The sequence below is a fragment of the Nipponia nippon genome, unplaced genomic scaffold (assembly GCF_047370975.1).
Source record: "Nipponia nippon isolate SJK-2023a ecotype South Korea unplaced genomic scaffold, ASM4737097v1 scaffold_7, whole genome shotgun sequence".
Lineage (NCBI taxonomy): Eukaryota > Metazoa > Chordata > Aves > Pelecaniformes > Threskiornithidae > Nipponia > Nipponia nippon.
This window is the reverse complement of record NW_028262391.1, coordinates 2,951,988-2,972,086: the sequence shown is the minus strand read 5'-3', so window position 1 is coordinate 2,972,086 and position 20,099 is coordinate 2,951,988. Positions and strand designations below refer to the sequence as shown.

General features: G+C 39.9%; 1 protein-coding gene across 1 annotated transcript in view; it reads left to right on the top strand.

Moving 5' to 3' along the window:
* Positions 1–20,099, top strand: part of NAALADL2 (N-acetylated alpha-linked acidic dipeptidase like 2) — a 293,187-nt gene that overhangs the window by 38,252 nt on the left and 234,836 nt on the right. Inside the window, 1 exon segment of the mRNA XM_087739630.1 lies at positions 11,899–12,169. Within this exon segment, the coding sequence (XP_087595756.1) occupies positions 11,899–12,169 (271 nt within the window).

Here is a 20,099-nt window from a genome sequence, read left to right as displayed (position 1 = left end):
TTAAAAAGTTTATTGTTCTAGTTTAAATCCATGTAAAATTTACTTTTTTGAGTCAGAGTCCACTCGATGTTTGGGGCGGACTCACTTCAATGAAAATACAGAGCTCTGGCCAGGCCAGGTCGCTGTCTGCACGCAGTGGTGTGCGATGAAGCCTGGTGTGAGGCAGACTGCACCACTCCCTGGAAGCCTTGCACTTCAGCTTAGTTATTTATATGGGAGCTGTCTGGGTTTCTTTCATTCTTAACAGTGGATTCTCAGCACCTTGAAAACCTGACCTATTTTACACAGTACATAAAGATGTGTTCGGGACCATTGCTTCTTGCAGCAAATGAGTGATGAAATGAGGAGGCCTCTTTGAGGTCAACAGAGTTAAAGGACTGAGTGAACTTACTGGAGAGGTACAGAGGTGAAATCAGAATAAAGGACAGCAGAGGAATAGTAATTGACCTTTATGGAGGCAAACGATAATTGGATCCTAATCAGTCATTCTCAGCGCAAGTGGCATATTCACGGTGTCCATTTGTTGGAGCGCCGTTTCAGGAGGAGTGGGGACATGCTGGAAGAAGGCCAGAAGAGATCAGGGAGGGCAATCAGAGATTTCAGGAGCAGGCGTTCTGAAGAAATGGCTGAAAAGACCGAGGACATTTGGCTCAAGACAAGATCAGATGAGAGGCGGTCGTAAGAGCAATCCTTAAGTGTGTAAAAACACTGTTGCAAAGAGAAAACGATTAGTCTGTTCTCAACATCAGTGGTGGGAAGGAGAAAATAAGGTGTGCTCAAGTGCAGCAGTACGTAGGGTGATTATTTAGGACGGACAAGGAGTTTCTGTATTTGGAACAGGGCAGGAGAGCGTCTGCCCGGAGCGGCAGTCGGGTGAGCTGCGCCTGCCTCGAACCAAGTGATCGCTCGGGGTCTTTTCCCAAGCCTCTCTTTGTAAGACTTTGTGCTTGCTCCTCTGGAGAGAGCTTTTTCTGCATCCACGGGCAATTTGATTTGTGGTACAGCATACATAACTTCACGACACTGTTTTGGTTATCGGTGTTGATTTCCTCGGTTGTATATTAGAACTGAAGGGTCAGTTCAAAGATGTCAGTATTTTCAGATAAAAACCAATTCAGCTGAAATGAAGTTCAGCTGGTGAGATGGGGATTATCTGAACTAAGCCATGTGACATGACATTCACGATAACATTTTCCGTGCATAAATGCGTAGAAATAGTATTGTATCCTTTCCTCCCTTTTTTTTCCCTGCAGTTTCCATTTTAACTAATACACCTGACTGAACTTGTAAATATTTTCATAAAACATCTAAGGTGACATATCAGCGAGCAGTCTCTCCAGTTCCATTAGAATTGGCACTGGCAAGTTAACATACTGATAAGAAAATGAGACTGGTAGCAGAAAGGTTACATGGCATCATCTTGTGGCTGTCTTAGGCTTTCCTGTATATAGGGTTAACTTTTTGAGATTCATGAGATAAAAAGAAGGTAAATCCTTCATTTTAATTTTAAAAATTAAACATTTATTTGGGGATTTATCTAATTCCAAATAATCCTAAATCTTCAAATAATAGGTAGCTTTTCTAAGCATTGCCAAGTTTTTCTAGGTTTTCAGGTTAGCATGCCCTCTTAATTCCTCATTGTCCTTTGGGAACTGGGATATTATTCAAAAGTGAAATCATACAGTTCAAATAAAGATGTCCAGTGCTGTCAGAATAACACTCGGCATTCAATCTAATTGCTTTGCAGCTCACAGTGTAACCTGGTGATTGGCAATTGAAAGGAATAAAATACTGCCGGTTGGGCAGTGTTGAGATTTTTTTTTTTTTTTATCAGCAGATTTTTCTATATAAAAACCAAGGCTTTAAGGTTTTTGGTTTTTTTTAAATTTTTTTGGGTTTGGGGGCGGGGGATCAGTAGGTTTTCTATATAGAAAAGTGTTAGTGAAACATCCACTGCTGTTCATATACATACAGAAATGGTCTCTTGCTGTAAGTAAGTGTAATTGTCTCCGACAGTAAAAGGTATCACTTGGACTTGATTATGCAGCTGGTCACATTTTATTGAGGCACTGACATATTCCCTGTGGTCTGGGAAGAAAAGAAGATTGTATCATTGTGAAGTTTTGCTGGGTCAGTGCTCTGCCTGTGAACGCTGGGTTACATGCAAACACTTCCAAGGTGGGAGATTCTTTTTACTGTTCTCCTTCAGCTGCAGCATGCGTTGCCCTCGGCGTCGGAACCCGTTCGAAAATGCAGGGCACAGTTGTTTGGAGCTTGGGACCTCGTTCTTTTCTTGCATTAGGAGAAACTAGTAGTAAATCCCTTTGTTAAATGATTAGACCTATACACTTTGAAGAAAATGATATTCCCTTTGCTGTATGTAAAACAGAGGCTAAGATATCCTTCTATGTCCAAAATAAAGGTTTAGGTTGAGCTGCACAGAGCACTATTTTATCTTTGGACATAGTACAAGTTTATTTAAAATACTTTAGGTGGAATTGTGCAAAGATACAGATTGTGATATTACACACACAATCCAGTATACCGTAGAGGAAAACCTGTCTTTTGTGACTGAAACTTAGCAGCTACGGAAGTTAAAAAGAAAAAAATAGTGGTGGTGATCTTATTGAATTTCAAAGAAAATGGCATCATTTTGAGAGATTCTCTTGCAAACAAGACATTGTTTAATGAGGAAAAAAAAAGAGGTTTCTTGTGTAGATATCTCCATTCTGTATATATTTTGAAAGAACTTTCTTACAGTCAGTTCATCTGGTGAAAACAGTTTACTGTATTTAAAAAAAAAAAGGACGAAGGAGTAGATCGGTCCTTTTTGTGGTAAGCGTATGAAGGTGGAGAGCTCAATGTTAGGAAGAGACAAGATTTGCTTGCTTTCCTAAGAGACGGGCCTTTCACCTAAACCCTCTTGTAAACAAAAGGAGGGATGAGTCAGGGCAATGACGACTTTTGCGCCGAAGCATAGGATGTAAAAGGTATCTCCTCTCTCTCCTACTTTGGCATCTGGAATTAACAGTCTTTGGGATTTTGAAAAATAGCCCATTTGAGGGTCTGGTGCTGTCGTTCTCCATATTAAGGTTTCTGTGGTTCATTAACTATTCTGAAAATGGATAATGATCACCATCGGTTTTTTATGTGTCTCCAGAATGATGGGGGAGAAATGCTAAATGACATTTTCATCTGTCTCTACACTGGATAATTAAGCGAGGTGGATGGCACGGAAAAGTGAGTGCTTTTAAAAAAAAAAAAAAAAAGGATTAAGGATGATCTTAACTAAAGTGTAAGATGCTTTGGTAACTGAAACCCACGAGTGTGAATTGGGCAATCTGGTTTCTGTTCCTAGCTCTGTCAGTACCTACCTGTCTGCCCTTGAGCGATTTGCTTATGCTAAACATTTTCAAAACCTTCCACAGTTTTGTGGTTTTCATTTCTTGGGCATCTGGTTTAATATCAAAGTCAGCTGCCTTTCACATTTTGCCTACATGATGGCAAATGATCAAAAAGCAGTAACTTAACAAGTTATTGCACCACAGCAGAACTTCAGCTGATTACACATGCTCATAGTCCATTGCAAATTAACAAGTTTAAACAACCTTCAGTTTGGCCGATGCCTTTTACCGTACTTTTGTGCTCTGTTGATAAGCCAATTCATTCATAAAGTACTGTGGTAATGTTGGTAATTTGCCATCCATTTTCCATATTGCAAATAATAATTGTATTAAGAAGGTCTTTATTTTTAAAAATCTAATGTATTCAAAACAGTTTCTATCAAATTTTCAACCCAGATAACATATTTTGCATATGTTCAAAGTCTTTTTGGCTGACTTGCAAAGGATCCGAATTAAATAAACTCTTCAGTTCTTTGCCCAGCAATTTCTGGACTCAAACACTAGTGTACATATGCAACATTTTTTGGACCTTAGATGAGGGATTTTTACAACGGGCATTTGCAGATGCTGCTGATTCATGAGATACTGAGACTATTCACTACTTTGCTTTGAAAGACCATATACAGAAGAATGCAACAGGAGCCTTCCGTGTGCTGCGATGCAATTTATATCTAGTTGCTTCTGAAATGGTGACTTAAAATATCAGGAATTACTGAAAATCAGAATAAAGGGATTCAGATTCAGAACAGATATAAACTCACGTAATTTCTATATGGTGAACACGTACTGAACTTCTTTTTTGAACGTAATGTATTTGCAGATGGCTTGCTTGCTGACAGATACTTACCTTTCAAAACTTGGATGCCTTGAATTCATTGAGGTGATTTCTACAAATGTCAGTCGATGATTTGTCGGTGGATCTGGGCTCATACTCTGTGTTGTGTCAGAGATGAACTCATTAGATTAACTCGGAAGTCGTGTGACTGCTTCAGTTGCTGCACTTCCATCATTCAATAACAGTTTTCAGCAGGTTTTTCCCTCCATCCATGATAAGATGTCCTCAGTAGTTTTCCATTAATAAACCATTAAATTGTGACGGGCTCTTGAACTTTGAGTGAACATGCAGAGCAGACTATTCGATTAACACTATTTTAAAATACTGTTATTTTGTGTCTGTGTCTGATGCTAGAATAGGTGAGGCATGGGGTTTTACCATGGGTGTTTGTTTCCACAATAAAAGATTGCATAACTGAAAGAATTATTTGTTAAACAAATAGGTCTGAGAGTGCCTTTTTCCCTTTCCTTGTGGTTTAACCCCAGCCCGCAACTAAGCCCCATGCAGCCGCTCGCTCATGCCCCCCGTGGGATGGGGGAGAGAGTCGCAAGGGCAGAAGGGGAGAACTCGTGGGTTGAGATAAGAACAGTTTAATAACTAAAGTAAAGTAAAAAATAGAACAGTAGCAATAGTAATAATAACAATAATAATAAAAACAAATAGTAATAATACAATAGTAATACAAAGCAAGTGATACACTGTACAATTGCTTGCCGACTGATGCCCAGCATGTCCCCAAGCAGCGATCGCTGCCCCCTGGCCGGCTCCCCCAGTTCCTATACTGGGCATGATGCCATAGGGTACGGAATAGCCCTTGGGCCAGCCCCCCTGGCTGTGCCCCCTCCCAGCTCCTTGTGCACCGGGCAGGGCATGGGGAGCTGGAAAGCCCTTGGCCAGTGTGAGCGCCACTTAACACTGCTTAGCGAGAACCGAAGCATCAGGGTGTTAGCGACATTGTTCTCATCCTAAACCCAAAACACAGCCCCATACCAGCTACCAAGAAGAAAATTAACTCTATCTCAGCTGAAACCAGGACACCTTTAGAATGGGATGTTATTGGTGAAAAGTAAGGTGAATACTTTCGAAGAAGTCAGGTATTCAGAGCTATAGATTTTTTCGAAAATCTTCTAAGCTTAAAATAGACTACAAGAGTAGTTGAGGGATTCTGTGTGTGCTTGCTCTGTTTTTACCCTCTTCTGGACAATCATTTGGTAGACCTGTGTTGGAACTTGTATTGGCATTGTGATGTTCTGAAGCATTTGGAAGATTTGGATGCTGGCTAGATGTCAGCATAACTGACATCCAAATCTCTTAGGAAGCTTTGGAGAGCTCACCTACGGCCAGTTTATGACTTTGCAATGTTTAGTGTAGAAGAGCAATGAATTGCTTGTGTTTCAATAAACTGTGGAATCACACAGTGTGCCTTGAACGCAAGTACGGCTTGCATCCTGATGTCAGCAAGGGAGATTTGAACAATCCCTGTTAGTTTTATTTAAAAAATATGAAAGACATTTGACTGATGCAGTGGGTAGTAGCAATATGCTTGGTAGTTCTGTAGTGAACAATAAAAAAAAATAAATATATGGACTAGCCAAGCTTGGAAGCCAGCATGGGCTGAGATCTGAGGGTGTTCTTCAATCCCATGACAAAGAACTTCTCAGGAAAATGAAAGGTTTGGCCTGAAGCTGTTGTGCATGTAATTATACCATGATAGGAGAGGGTACGTATGGTCAGGTACCCCTGGGAAAGTCTAATACCCGGGTAGACCTAAACATAGTACAAAAATGCTGTGAAGTTTTGTTTAAAAGTACCTTTGTGCCTGCTCGTGGTATAAGTTTCTGAATAGAAGACTCAAGTCCCTTTTTGTCCAAAATACCCAAAAGCCATAATGCACATAATGTTTAAAAAAAAAAAAAAAAGTTAAAGAGCATTTTTCTTAGAGAACTGTGCAACCAAATCTAGCGCCAGTGTTCTGTTATCTGATGTTGCCTATTTTTTATGATTTCATGAATTACATTTATTCTGTGTCTGTGAAAAGTAAAAGCTGTCATAAGTCATACTCCTTTATGTTAATAGTATGATATACATCTATATAGTAGGCACTATGCAGCATTTGTAGCGCTATGCAGGTGCAGATCTGTAAATGCTCCCTTTGATAGCAAAAGGGATATGGTGTTACCCAAGAGTGAACGGGGTTTTAGCTTTCCCGTCGTTAGGACAGACCACGCATTCATCACTGTGTTCTGATGAGCCACGTATAAATTTTCTATCAGGCAGAACTGGATGACAGCGGAGGGCTGGCAAAAAGCCCTGCCTCCCATGAGAGCTCCATCTCCAGTGGAGAGGCTGCTGCGGGTGATGAGACTGGCTGGCCAAAAACCGGGCAAATGGAAGAAGCAGCATCGTGTCGCGTAGCGGCTGACCCATATCTGTGTCCAAATGTTACGTTTAACCAGAGCTTTCCACTGCTTTCGTGCTGTGGGCCGGTATTATTTTGTTTGTTTATGATTTAGGAAGCGTATCTGAATAGACTTACCTCTTAGCTTTGGTCATTACTATGGTCATCGTGTGACAAGAATGAACACAGTACCAAATTTCTTGTGACCCATGACTGCTACAAAATTAATATTAATATCAGTGCTAAAAATATGCCCAGAATATCCAGACTGTAAATATCCAGAATGTATGGGGAGTGGTGGCAGGTGTGACAGAGGACATGTCACGGATCGGCTTTCTGGAGCAGCTGCTGGAGGCCTTGCAACGTAACCTGAAGAGGCTGATGGTTCTGGATCCTGTCCTGCACTAAGCTGCGTGTAGTCAAGTATTTACATCATGAGAGTGTTTCTCTTACATATTCTAACCTCCTGATAAATATTTATCCTCTCTTGGACTGGGATTTTTTTAATTTGTTTTGGACTCAGCAGATTTGTGCCAGTCAGTTCAGACCACGGGAAATCTGCTTGGGCGGGCTGGACACCAGCCAGTTGAGCACCCTAATTAACAGGAATGTGTAATTAAACTTCAAGCAGATGTGGCTTGGGCAGGTGATACTTCCTGAATGCATTTAGTTTGCTGTGTGTACACACTATGTGCGATGGATACAAATAAATACTCTGTCTGCAAGCGCGAAAAATACTCGTGCATCTGCTGAGCAGTTGGGCTGTGCAAGCGCTGTGCGCTCGCCCGGCGCTGCCGAAACTGCCGCGTCTCAGCTCTTAATGGACCGAAACGAGTTCTGAAACCCTGAACATATGTAAACATTTTTAAAACTCAGCCTGGGCAAAATTTGTGGGTAGGAAAAAAAACCGTATGCGTGGAAGCCTATAAATATAATAACCCCATATGATGCGTTTCTTGTGCTCTTTTTTAATTATCTGCTACCAGCTACTGTTGGAACCAGCATATTAGGCAAGATAACGCTTTGATCTGTTGTCGCTTTACAAAACAGTGTTGTCTGGTGAACTCATTGCCGCTCCCAAAATTTGAAAACAACTACTCAGCTAAAAAATCGGTCCATAAAAATTCCAAAATCATATTTGTTCTTAGTTCTTACCTAAAATTCCAGTGATTGCTTTATCAACAGTTTCAGTGAACTGGAAGAAAATGGAAAGAAATTTACAGTCAAAATTTGATAAACTTCTAACTCTGCAAAAATGGAATTCGGGTTACTGGTTTTTTAATAGGACGGCAAGTGTAGGCCATTTCCCGCTCTCATTGCAGTATAGACATTAAATCTTTAAAGAAAAAACACCAAACACGCACAGTTGAAATTCTTCATAATTGAGGGAAAATTTTGTCCCTGTAGATTTTTAAGATTAAATGTGTAGAATCCTACTGCAGTTTTAGATTTGGTTGGGAGGGGGGGTAGCAATTTAATAGGATTGTATGATAAGGAATTGTGTCATACATTTAAATTACTCCATCCTTGGATTGTTAGAGCGGCCTGTTGTAACTTTTCAGTATCCTTTGAGCGGTGTTTCGCAGTGTCCCGGTGTATCACCAGCCATGAGCAGCTGGCTTATTTGCAATACCTTGTTCTCTTCTTTAGCACGCTGTGTCGAACAAAGTGCTGTCAGAGCAGATGACTTTCCATTAAGCTGCTGCAGCTCCGCGTTCCCCATGGTTACCAATTTGAAAATGAAATTTCTGTATTTTCTGTGTTTGTGCGTGTGTTCATTTATCTTTTATAATCATCTGTTAAAGATTGGTCCTTTGAAGCTGTAGAGGCTGCAGAAAGCCTGGGTTTATTACAGAGGTATCTTTGTCTTATTTCAGATTATTTTTGTAGCTTTAAAACTTTGAACCTCCAAGAGTCATGGTCTGCTTCTCGTCACTGGCCAGGACATCCAGCTGATCAGGCAGCGGAATACGACTTAGACTTCTTGTTTACACAGGACATGTAAGAAAGTGTCTTCATAAACGTTTTCTTGATCTTGTCATCATAGCAAAGTGAGGAAACTTTACCTTATTCAAGTGAAGTAGGGTATGCTTTCCGAGTTTTTAAGTGCAATTTTATCTGGTTTTTTCAGTTCAGGAATCAAGTGTTTTTGAGATGGAGCAGAATACTCATGAAACAAGTTTCTGCCCTGTTCTCATGTGCATTAGTTCAATATCTGATCTATATTAGAAAGTGAAGGAAAGTAACTTGCGGAAATGTCTTTGAGAGCATCTGATAAAGGCACCGTATTATTCAGACTGTTATTGTTACGTTTATTAATGTTGGTTCTAACTTGAGACCAAATCTTAAGTCTGTGCTGGCTCCACTTCAATAAATTATGCAGATTTACAGCAACTGAGATGTGCCCATTAACTTTGTGGTTATTCCCATGGACTGAACCTGAACAGGTAGCTGAATAAAGTATCTTTTTAACGTGAACAAGGGAAGCAGAAATTTGGCTGATGTTATTAAAGGCAGCATTGTAAATGGAAATTGGCAACCGCATTGCTATTGATTCCTACAGAGTATGCAGCCGCGTGCAAGAACGCGAAACATCATCGTCCCAGGGGCCTGTTTCTTTCCACTGCTGAAATCTTGCTCCTACGATCTCAGTGCCCTGGCAGTTTTAGGAAGCAAGTTAATCGGCGATTTGTACAAAAGGACTACGAAGTGCGCGTGAAGTGTTGGAATTTTTCAGGACGGACTGTCAAACAAACTTTTCTGAATTTGGTCTGGTTTAGGAAATACTGTTTTTACGTGTTACCTTGTTATCCACCTAGTATGTAGTAAAAATAATGAGTTAAATTACCTCTGACTTTAAGTCCATGCAGTCAGCAGAATTACATTGAAGACCAAGTGCAAGTCAGTCGTTGTAAAAAGTCTGCACAAAAAAAATCTTGGTGGTGTTCATAAGATTTATCAAAGTAGTCTAATATGTGCTGATTTATTGTAATATAACGTGTGCTTATAATTTGCAATTTGATTTTAACCTGCTCTAAAGAAATTACGGAGTAAATAGTGAGTGTGCTCATTCCTTTAACTCCATTAGATATGTTGTCACAAAAGTTTCAAAGACACGGTTATTTAATTATGAAGTGGAAAGTAACTTTACTTCTATTACTAAGGGAGCAATTTGCTTATTGTATCTTCTTCTTTTAAGGCTTAATTCCTTTTATTGAAACTGAATACTACTTGTTGCAATGTGCCATAACCTTATTGGCCTGGGATAAGGTTCTTGCAATTATTTATTCTATTAATGTTTCTGTCACCTGAGGGAAATGCAGATATTCTGTTAATGATTGTGTTAGTCGGAGATCTTTCTGGATTTCTGCACTGCCCAAGTTTATGCCATGATATTAGCAGGCACAGGAGAGGAAATTGGAAACTTGTAATATACTACAGATTGGATTAACTTGTCTGTTTGTGTAGACTCCTTGAAGACTTATTTTAGATCATTTAAAAAGATTAAATCTGCAAGACAGTTATTCCTTCTGACAGGATCTCTGAAGTCGTTAACAGAAGTCCAGTGTTCTTGCACAGATTTTGAACTTTGTACACTAATAACTTTGCTGTTGTGCTGCGGCCTGGGGTGCAACATATTTCTTTAATCAAAGAATTTTTGCAAATTTTTTAAATCCTTTGGATGTTGGAAGAATTATTTCATCCATCTAATGTGATGGTGGGCATTAGACATTTGAATGTAGTATATAATGTTTGAGCCATTTCTAGGCTATACTAGGCGTTATAGCTTCACTTGCTGTCTTTTTAAGGTTTTGATGTTGTCTAGGCAGTAAACGTTCTTTTTTTTTTTAAAGGTCTGTTGAAGTATAAGGTGGTGTTGGTTTGTTGGGGTGGAGCAGGGAGTCTGTGCTTGCTCTCTGTCATAAGCTTTCCTGGGCGGAGTTCTGCCGGGGGTCCGTGCAGACCCCGCCGAAGCGGTGCTGGTGCCTTCACCGGCAGCGTCCTGCCTGCAGCCGCGCGGCTGGGTGCCTGCGCAGCACTCGGTGGGATTCGCACGCTCCTATTGCTTGCAGTGATGGTTTTAAAAAGACGGTGCGTTATTCAACCATTGCTTTCGATGTATGCGAGACAGCCAGGGTGTTTTTAAGGTTCTATTAAGGACCCTAAAGCATCTAAAAATAATTGGCCTTTTTGTGAAGAGAAGGTTATGAACAAGAGTTTTGGGCAGTGTCAGTATCTCTGTGCTTAGAAATCAATAGCTCTGTGATTCTTAGTCTTGTTTCTCAGTCCCGAGAGCTTCACAGACCCAAAAAAAAAAAAAAAAAAGAAAATACAAAATTCAGCAAATATTCTGTAAGCTTTTTGTACTGCATTTGGATACTGCTTTTTATTTGAATAATATGCTTTTTATTTGTGCCCTGCATTGCTAACGTAAGTGCTTGCCTAGGTAAGTAGGGAAAGCCTTTAGTCGTCCCTTCAGCATGTCTGTCCGCTAAAGCTCTCTCTCATACTCTCTACGTCTGGTATCTTTTGGCATTTGCTGGGGAGGAGGGTGGTCCTTCAGTGCCGTCACCACTTTCATCCTATGGCCCATCTGGCAGCAGGTGTTGAACAGCGATACCAGCCCAGCCCAACCCATCTGAAGTCTCAGCTGGCCCATCTGGTAGGTACTGCCAAAATAATTTCCAGGCTCCTGTCATATGCTTGCCAAGCTGTTGGCTCAGGTCATCCTTCGGTGCAGGTAGAAAACCCGAGGAAAACTTTCTGACAGCTAGCACAATATTTGGGGGAACAGTTCTATTCTAGTTAGCAAATTTGCTTTACTTGATGAATTTAAGCCAAACATACAATTACAACTAATTTTCAGCATCACGCCCTCCCTGAAGTCCCTGAAATCTTACTTCAAATTGCGTTCTTCATATTCAGTGGTTGGTTAAATTGGTGCTGATCAAGCTTCTGATATAGCATCAGAGAGATGAATTTTGAAACAATTACTGTGACAATTTCCGCAGGATTCTTTATGTTTTAATTGGATATGTTTCCTATAAATATTTTTTCCTTATTTTTATTTCCCAAAAAGCAGTTACTTTTGTGTCACAATTGGTAAGAAATCGTATGTAAAAAAATGGAGGGTGATATTTTTTTTTTTTGCATGTTTGACGATACATTATGAATAAAATTATGGACTGATGCATATTAAGGTACAGGTGTCTTGGTGGGAAATAAACTAAAACTGTGTTTACTTGTGTGTTTTTTTCCAGAGATTTGTTACGGTTCCCTAGAGAAAATGATGTAGACACTGCAATGAAAATTCTGGTTCAGTGGAGTTCCCAAGGCCTCGAAGATGTCCGGCTGGTAAATTACTCTGTTTTGCTTGACCTACCGGGCTCTTCTTCAAACACAGTAACTCTGAAAAACAGCGGTGAATGCTTTTATCCTAGTGGACAACAGTGCAACAGAGAGACCAAAACCCTTCATAGCCAAGACCTCCTGTACTCATACGCAGCTTACTCTGCCAAAGGAACTCTTGAGGTAATACAACCATTTGTCTCTGTCATTTGTGGTGAAATAGAGTTAGAAAACATCAGCTTTTGTTGAACTTGGCTGGCAAAGTACACATGGTGAAATGCCCAGCCTTAAAATAAACGTATTTAGGTAAAATATGATGTGGCCAATGTCGATTCAAACTTAAAAATTAGTCAGACCTGAATGCTTCATCTGATGGTTGGTTTCTTTTTATTTTATTTTTTTTAAATTTTATGAAATTGTCATCTTTTGCTTGGGTGTAAAAAATCTGGAAACTATGTCTAGAGCTACATTTTATCCTTGTTGATGGATAAGTGCTACTGGTTTGAGGGATGCCTGTAGGAAGGGAGAGATGAGGTTTTCTGCAGCGAGGCCGGCAGGAGTGCTGGGCTAATACCTGGAGCTCCTGAATTATGGTCGTGGATCTCACATACTTTCTTCTGTGGCAACTCAATTGACACATCTGCTCCGTTTCCTCTTGAAAACCCCGATTAGTATTTTTATCTTACTGTAGCTTTTGTGAGGAAGTTTTGTCAGGGAAAAGAACCTGCCTGTTGGGATTTGTTACTTGCCAAGTGAACTAAGATCTTGGATTATCTTGTTTTATCCTCTTTACTGCCTTCTCTGGCTGCCTTCCTATGTTTGCTTTCCAAATATATTGGGGGTGCACAAAAGGGTCATCATTCCTGTTTCCTTTCCTAGCTGAGGTAGTATAAATCTCAATAAATATTTCTGAAATATAAAAATTGCGATTTCACTGCTAACTGCATTACTATTGTCTTTCTCCTTTTTAAAATATTGTAGTAGTACTGCAGGGCTTTTTCCATCTTGATTTCTTTATTGTTTAAAAGATATGTTTGTTTTCATGACTTGGAACACTGTAGACTATATAGGAACAGATTGTGAATGGCTTTGGGTTTGGAGGATACCTCTTCCGAAACACCTTTATACTTTGCGATTATCTTAATATTTATAGCATATCAGTTTATTTATAGCATATCAGTAAAATGCAACTGTTGTGTATTTTCCTTTTGTTTGTGACAGCATTTGCCCGTAATCGATAACTTGTAATGCACTATGGAAATCTTGTAAGGAGTCAAAATGGGGAACGTTGCATGATGCTAACTAACCCATTTTATGGACTATTAATATAATTTTGAATCTTGGACTGTAGGAAATACGAGGGCTGGTAGAAAGTCAGATCCTTCAGATTCTCATCCTGATGTCCACGAGCTTCAGCTTCTCTTTCTTAAGAGCACTGAAGCTTTTAAGTCCAAGGGATTTATTCCAGAGAGGAGAAGGAATGGAGTTCTTGTTCTCCTTTGGGAGAGAGACTGCTCTCCATCTCCTGCTTTTGTGTACCTTCCATGCCTGCTTTCCATATTGAGTCTCTTGGTCGCTACCTCCATACAGCCTCTGTCCTGGGGCTCTATCCACCCAACAGCTTCAGGGTAAAGTCTGTTGTTAAGAAGTGAAATGAAGTAGGCAAGGGTAGGTCCTAACCCGCATGATGTATGCTTTAACTTTTCCATGGGCAAGTAAAAAGTACTAATGAATGAGTTTGGCTTCTCACATTTATCACTTAGAAACTCAATATGTAATATTATTTTCTCATCGTAACTTAATAAGAGTAACTGTAATGAGATAAAAGTACAGTGTTGGCCTTTGAGATTTATTTCACGAAAATGAATGTGTTGCTAACAAATTCATCAGATTAAAGGAAATCCAATGTTTCAGGAAAAATCATTGATGTTATTACCAGCAACACATGTACCACTTTCCGTTCTGTTTCAGAGCAGTTTTATCTATGATTGAGTTCTGCAGAAATGAGGACCACACGCACTGTGTACGTGCTCCTCACTAGGGGCGTACCTTGGCTTTGGCAAAACTCAAAGCTTGTACTTGAGCCAAAGAATGACTCTCTGTGCACAGTTTTATAGTCAGATCTTTTGAGATACCTAGCACTGTCACAAAACTTCAGATGTTTTCTTTTATTCTTCAAAAAGTCTACCCAAAGTGTCCTTAGATCTAGAGTTTTGCCTAAATGGGAAATTTCCTTTTCTGTTTAGGCTATGGATAAATTGGTAGTGATCTAACCTCCCTGACTTTCAATCCTACACAGTAATCTCTACTATTTAAACGAAGGTAAGTAGAAAAACTTTAAATGAGAAGTAGCAGGTGGTGGCCGTTGCTGTGTTCAGCCATCAGAGGGTGACTTGATTGCTTGCAGTGGAGCTACAAGTTGGGTGTTTTGCATATCTTGCAGTGGGTTGTGATTGCAAAATCATGAGGGTTTTCCTGTGAAGAGTATTCTTGTAACAGCTACTTATAATCTGAATAATTTTCTTTCAAATGTGACACATCCTTAGTAGAAAATTTCTATTGTGTCACATAATCAGGTTGAATTGCTAATATTGCTTCAATGCTGCTGCTGTTTCGTTGTATCTCATTTGTATATTTGCTTTGCTAGAAGTTCAAGCAAATAAAACCATTAAGTTATTGCAGCCTGGCTGCCAGCAGAGCTATAGCTCTACTTTCATGTTGACAAGGTTATTTGTAGAATAGCAAGACTCATTTTCTTTGACCACCTGTCATGTCCATTCATCTTATGGCCATTGTGTACGGGCCATCCAATTTGTGCTTTCTGGTAACAGTCTAAACAGCATTTGTGAGTAAAAATGTGAGCATTTGTGATCTGAAATCTACTTCAAAAACCTACTTAGTGCCATTGTGATGGATGGTGCACTTTACTACTTCTCTAGAATTCATCGGGCCCTGAAAAGGTGACACTGTTTACCCATCGCGGTGACAGGCAGGGCAGCCTACAGTTCTGGAGAGAGCTGTCTGGTTGGTTTTGAAATAGATATTGCAGCAGTTATGTAAATAGTATGTCATAGACTAGGTCAGTCTAAGGAAAGAATGACATACATGAAATATATGTTTATTAAAACTTAAATATCAGCCACCTTTTATAGAGTTTAAACCTTTTGTCTGCTTGATGAAAACAGGAAAGCCACTCTGGCTAACAGAGTACGTATATAAAGGGAAATTACATTGCATCAAATTTATGTGGTAAAGCAAAATGCGTTGTCAAACAGTATCTAGCCGGTCTCCGAGTGAGTGTAGCATGGTGAATCCAAATGCACTGCTCCCTGCTTTCCCGGTGCGCGGTCATCTGGGAGCTGTGGCTGCGTGTGCTGCTGCCGGCGGAGCAGTGGAGGGACGAGCTGGGGAACCATCGGCGAGAGCCGAGGAGGGGTGTGTGTGAACCCCCCGAGATCCAGCATCCTCCTTTCGGTACCACACTGGTAAGTAGTGTCAGCGGAGGCGCATATTGTAGCCCGTCTGTTAATGCACACGGCCGTGGTCCCCCGAGTGCAGTGGAGTGTAAGTAAGGACGCGTCGTGGCTGGGTGGCCCTCAGGTCAGCCGGGCCGTCGGCTTAAAGCAGCCCCGCTGAGTACGGCGAACTTCAGAAAGAAACAAGCGTTCGGTTTTGCTGTTGCAATGTTCGTCTGCTCTGCTCCCTCTTTCTTTAGCACCGTAAAGAGAAAATCTTAGCAGATGTAATGGTTGGTGTGTTGGGACAACATTCAAGGACAGACTAATTAAAGCAAACTGAAGATTGTATTTACTTTGTATTCTCTGATTTTCTGGAGTTATGTTTGTGTGACCTGAAGTTTTCCTCACCTTCCTTTCACCTTAAGTTTATTCACTCGTTGCTTTATGGAAGTTTTAAGGAACTTTTGGCAATCCTAAATCTGCTTTAAGACTTTGAACAGAGATGCTTAGTGTCCTCCATTACACAGCGTTGCCTCAGCTATATTACACTCCTCTGCCGCTTCAGGATTAGCTGGCTGCTGAACGCACCAAATCCCTGTTGGTTCCTTTGCTGTTCCTCCATCCTTTCCTTTTTTCGTCGTGCCCGCTCTCAGCGAGCCCAGCAAAACATCACTTGGTCACCTGGACCTCACGCACTGAAAGGACTGCGTTGGTTCGGGAACCAGGAGAGGATGCAAGAAAAGTAAAAGCACTGGCATGTTCCTGAAATGGGAATGCGTATGCAGGCCGGGATTTGATGGTTTCATGGACAGAAATGAATCATCCCCATCTCCAAGGCAGTTCTTCCAACACCTGACTACGTCTTCTTTGACCCCTCCTCTGTCCCTGTTCCGTGACTGCTTGGACTCCTCCACTACACCACCTCACTTCCCTGCCATCGTCCACGTTCCTTGACTGATTCTACCCGTTTCTGTGTTCAAAGTGTCTGCTGATTTTAGACATTTATACTCCCAACCCAGCAAGCAATACCTTTGATTAGTTTTGGAGGGGCTGCAGGGAGCAGACAAGTGAGAATGCCGACTGTTTGCCTCTATCTACAATATGCAGAAGACATTCTCTACATCTGTTGATAGCGTATCAGCCTGCTCCGGTTCATTTGTTTTGGTGACATTTTCTCAGCTAAATGAGAAACCACCGCAGAGATTAATGTAACCTGAAGCAATACGAGAAGTACAAACCCATCTGTTAAGCTCACCCAGTGATCTTCCCACCATTCTTCAATCTTGGCAAGATGGGAATAAGGGAAGCGGGACTCGGATTGCTGTCAGATCCTCTTTCACGAGGAGGGGGGCTTGCTCACTTCTTATCAGATAACCCATTTTCTTATGGTTGTGCTGAGATGGCTCCTCTCCCTATCCATCCCCTTCTTTCCCAGGTCCTTCACTCCGCAGGAGAATGGGAGTCATCATCTCCTTTACTGCCTGTCCCTCTAATCTTGCCCACTCGTTGCAGGCTCCCCGCTTGCGTGCCCTGCAGTCGTCTCCCCTCTCTGCTAGGTCCTTACAGTACTGCAGCCCCGTGTCCTTGCAGTACTTGCAGCTCTCTCTATTTCTAGCTCTGCACCAAAAGAGTTTCTCTGGAGGGACGATGCATCAGGAAATCCTTGACCCAACAGCTTCCTTCCATTTGATTTGGTTTCATTGTGCTGGAAATGTGATTAGTGCACCCTTATTATCTTTTATCTTCCCTCTAGCTAATCAGTGGTAATTTCCTTAACAATATTTCTGAATTAAGATTGGTGTCAGCGGGTTGGTTTTAGAAAATTTTAAAATCTTCCCAGGTTATTTTTATCCCTAGGCAAAACTTCCAAATGAGCCTTCTGCAGCATGCTCACTTGCACATCTTGAATTCCAAAGGCCGGGAGTGCATGTAATTCAGATTAAATAATCACAGCATCTCACCCAAAGTCTTTCAGTCATTTTCAATGGCACATTGGTGCAAAATATCAGGCTAGAGGGAATCTTGATACATGTGTGCATTTCATTCTTTTAGGCATGCCAATTTAGTTCATTATTATCTTTATTAACATTTTCTAAAATTTCTTCTCTGAAGAGACATGTACTAGCTAAAATGAATCCCTAGTAACTGAAATCAGTTTGCAGATGGTTAGGGCTATAGGTTGGATAACACATACACACAAATGAGAAGAATTATGGGATTTTTGTAACATTTAGATGTTTTAGAGGAGCTTTATTTATCTTTTATTTATAGAAGAGTTTCTCAGAAACCTCTTCCACAAATAATCATAAATTAGAATGCTCCTGTGCATACCAAGTAGGCACAGCAAACTTTCAAGACAATCTCACTAAGAATATGGATTTTAGAATAGACTTGACCTTTAAACAGAAAGCAACATTCAACATTAACGACAGCATAGCTGCCACTCCATTCTAATTACATATAGAAAGCTGTAAAATGCAATGTGAAGGTTATATCATTTAAATTTGCAGTCAAGGACTACAAAACGATCATTGAAGAGATGTCCTGCAGAACATCCTGTCAGTTTTCTGGCATATATCACGTAACCGTTCAGAAACAAAGTTGTACAGTTCCCTAAAAATAATAGTAGTTCATCACGCACGAAAGCCCGTTTAATATTGCTGCAAGATTTTTGCATCGTTGAAGGGCTGGGTTTCAAAAAATGCAAATAGCTACTGCTGCAAAACCTTTTGCTGTCTTATAATTGCGAGTCAATACTGTGCTAATGGTTTACTAATCAAATATTAGTAATAACATTTTAGTAATAAGGTCATTAATAATAAATGAGGTTTTTTAAATGCAAAAAAGCAAAAGGTGAGGCATCTTGATATCTACAAATATAACAGATCACTGAGCACTTCCATGCCATTGCACGTAATCAGCTAAAGGCGTTTTTCAGTAAGGCCTCTACAATATTTGAGGGGGAGCAACGTTGAACTATAAACATTGTTTATATTCCAGTTGCATGGTAAAAACTAAAGGGTGCAAACACTGAGGACTTGGGAAATTGATGCGGTGCTTTATTCAGGTTTTAGTGCAAGTAAAATTCCTATTGAAATCAATGGGAATTAGGTAACTTTTAACTAGAGTTGAATTTTGTCTGTTAGTAGTCACTGTGAGAGAATACAAGTGGAAGTAACTTTGGTAAATGCATGGATCTCCAAGAAATATTTTTCTCTTTCATTACTTTATTGTATAATTTAGAGCAGGCCGGTTGCAATCACCTCTGCAGTTCAGTAGCTGTCTGGGCTGGTACCCACCCCGTCGCTCTTCTTTCATTCCCTCTTGTTGTTGATGGTGTTTGGTGCAAACCTGAATGCAGAGGTACTCCAAGTCAAGTGGAAATCTTTCTGCCAAATCACAAGGTACGTTTTGCTTAGGTAGTGCTAGCTTATCGTCTCCCTGTCATTTCTTTTACATCTTCTTAGTAAATTCGAACCTACGAACAACATACCCGTGTTTTTTTCTGTTTAAGTTTGCAAAGGCAATATTCTCCTCAAAGGAGGAACTCCAAGCAAAAAGCTGCTTCTACTGTGAGCTATTTAGTTTAGGTTTTAAGGATCTTTTTCTTTTAAATTTCTCCAGTATTTTGAAGGTTTAAAACTACCTTGAAGGGATCTTGCTTACAGTAAAATCAAAAGCAAAAATTTCCTCCAACAGAGAGACTATAAAGCAAATATTATCAGCTTTTAAAAATTGCTAGGATGAGAAAAAGGGCATAAGAAACAACAACAACTGATATAATGAGAACAATAACATTTGTTTATTCATACAATACTCAGTCCTCGTCCCTGAAACTATTCGTAACTATTTATAACTTCATTGTTTAAAAAAATGTAGTTTCATTCGTAAACAATAAAGAACTTGTTAAAATGCTACTCAACGTTGGGATAGTTAGGAGTGACTATAAAATACAATATTGATTAAACTATTGCTTGTTCTCATGTTTTAGTTCATTTTTGAGGAAGAGAAACAAGTCCTAAAACCTTTTAAGGAACATCAGCAATACAAAAGCATCTGTAGTTGGAGGCAGATTACATCTTACCGTGCCCGTGTGTCCTGTACCATGAGAATTTATTTTACTGTAGTAAAATAAATTAAAAACAAACAAACAAAAAAAAAAACAAAGAACAAACCACTTTTCTGACATACTGCACTTGATCTTTTTTGAAAATAGTGAAAAAGTCTAAATAATGGTGGTGTCTCTTGTGAATTAGAGCTGGCAGCTGAAAAGAATCAGGAGCGACTATTTTAATCTTCGATGCAGCGTGATAAATCTTATCAGTTGAAGCCTTAGCGATGTGTTTTATCTTAGGAGTTACCTGTATCTACCAGTATAACTTTTACAGTCAATATTGGACAGCATTTTGTCAAAATCTTAAAAATTGATTTCTTCTCATGTAATAATATCAGCTTATTAAATGCGTTTTTAAGGACACTTTTTTTTTCCTCATTGTTAAAATCTTTTTAATATTTTCAAATGAAAGTAGCATTGAAAATCCAAAACAAGTCTGAAGATTTCCTATCTGTGTTAGGATGTGGTAATATGAAGTCCAAATATAATCTTCTAAGATGACCACTTTGAAAGAGTGGAAATAAGTTCTTACTGAAAAAAG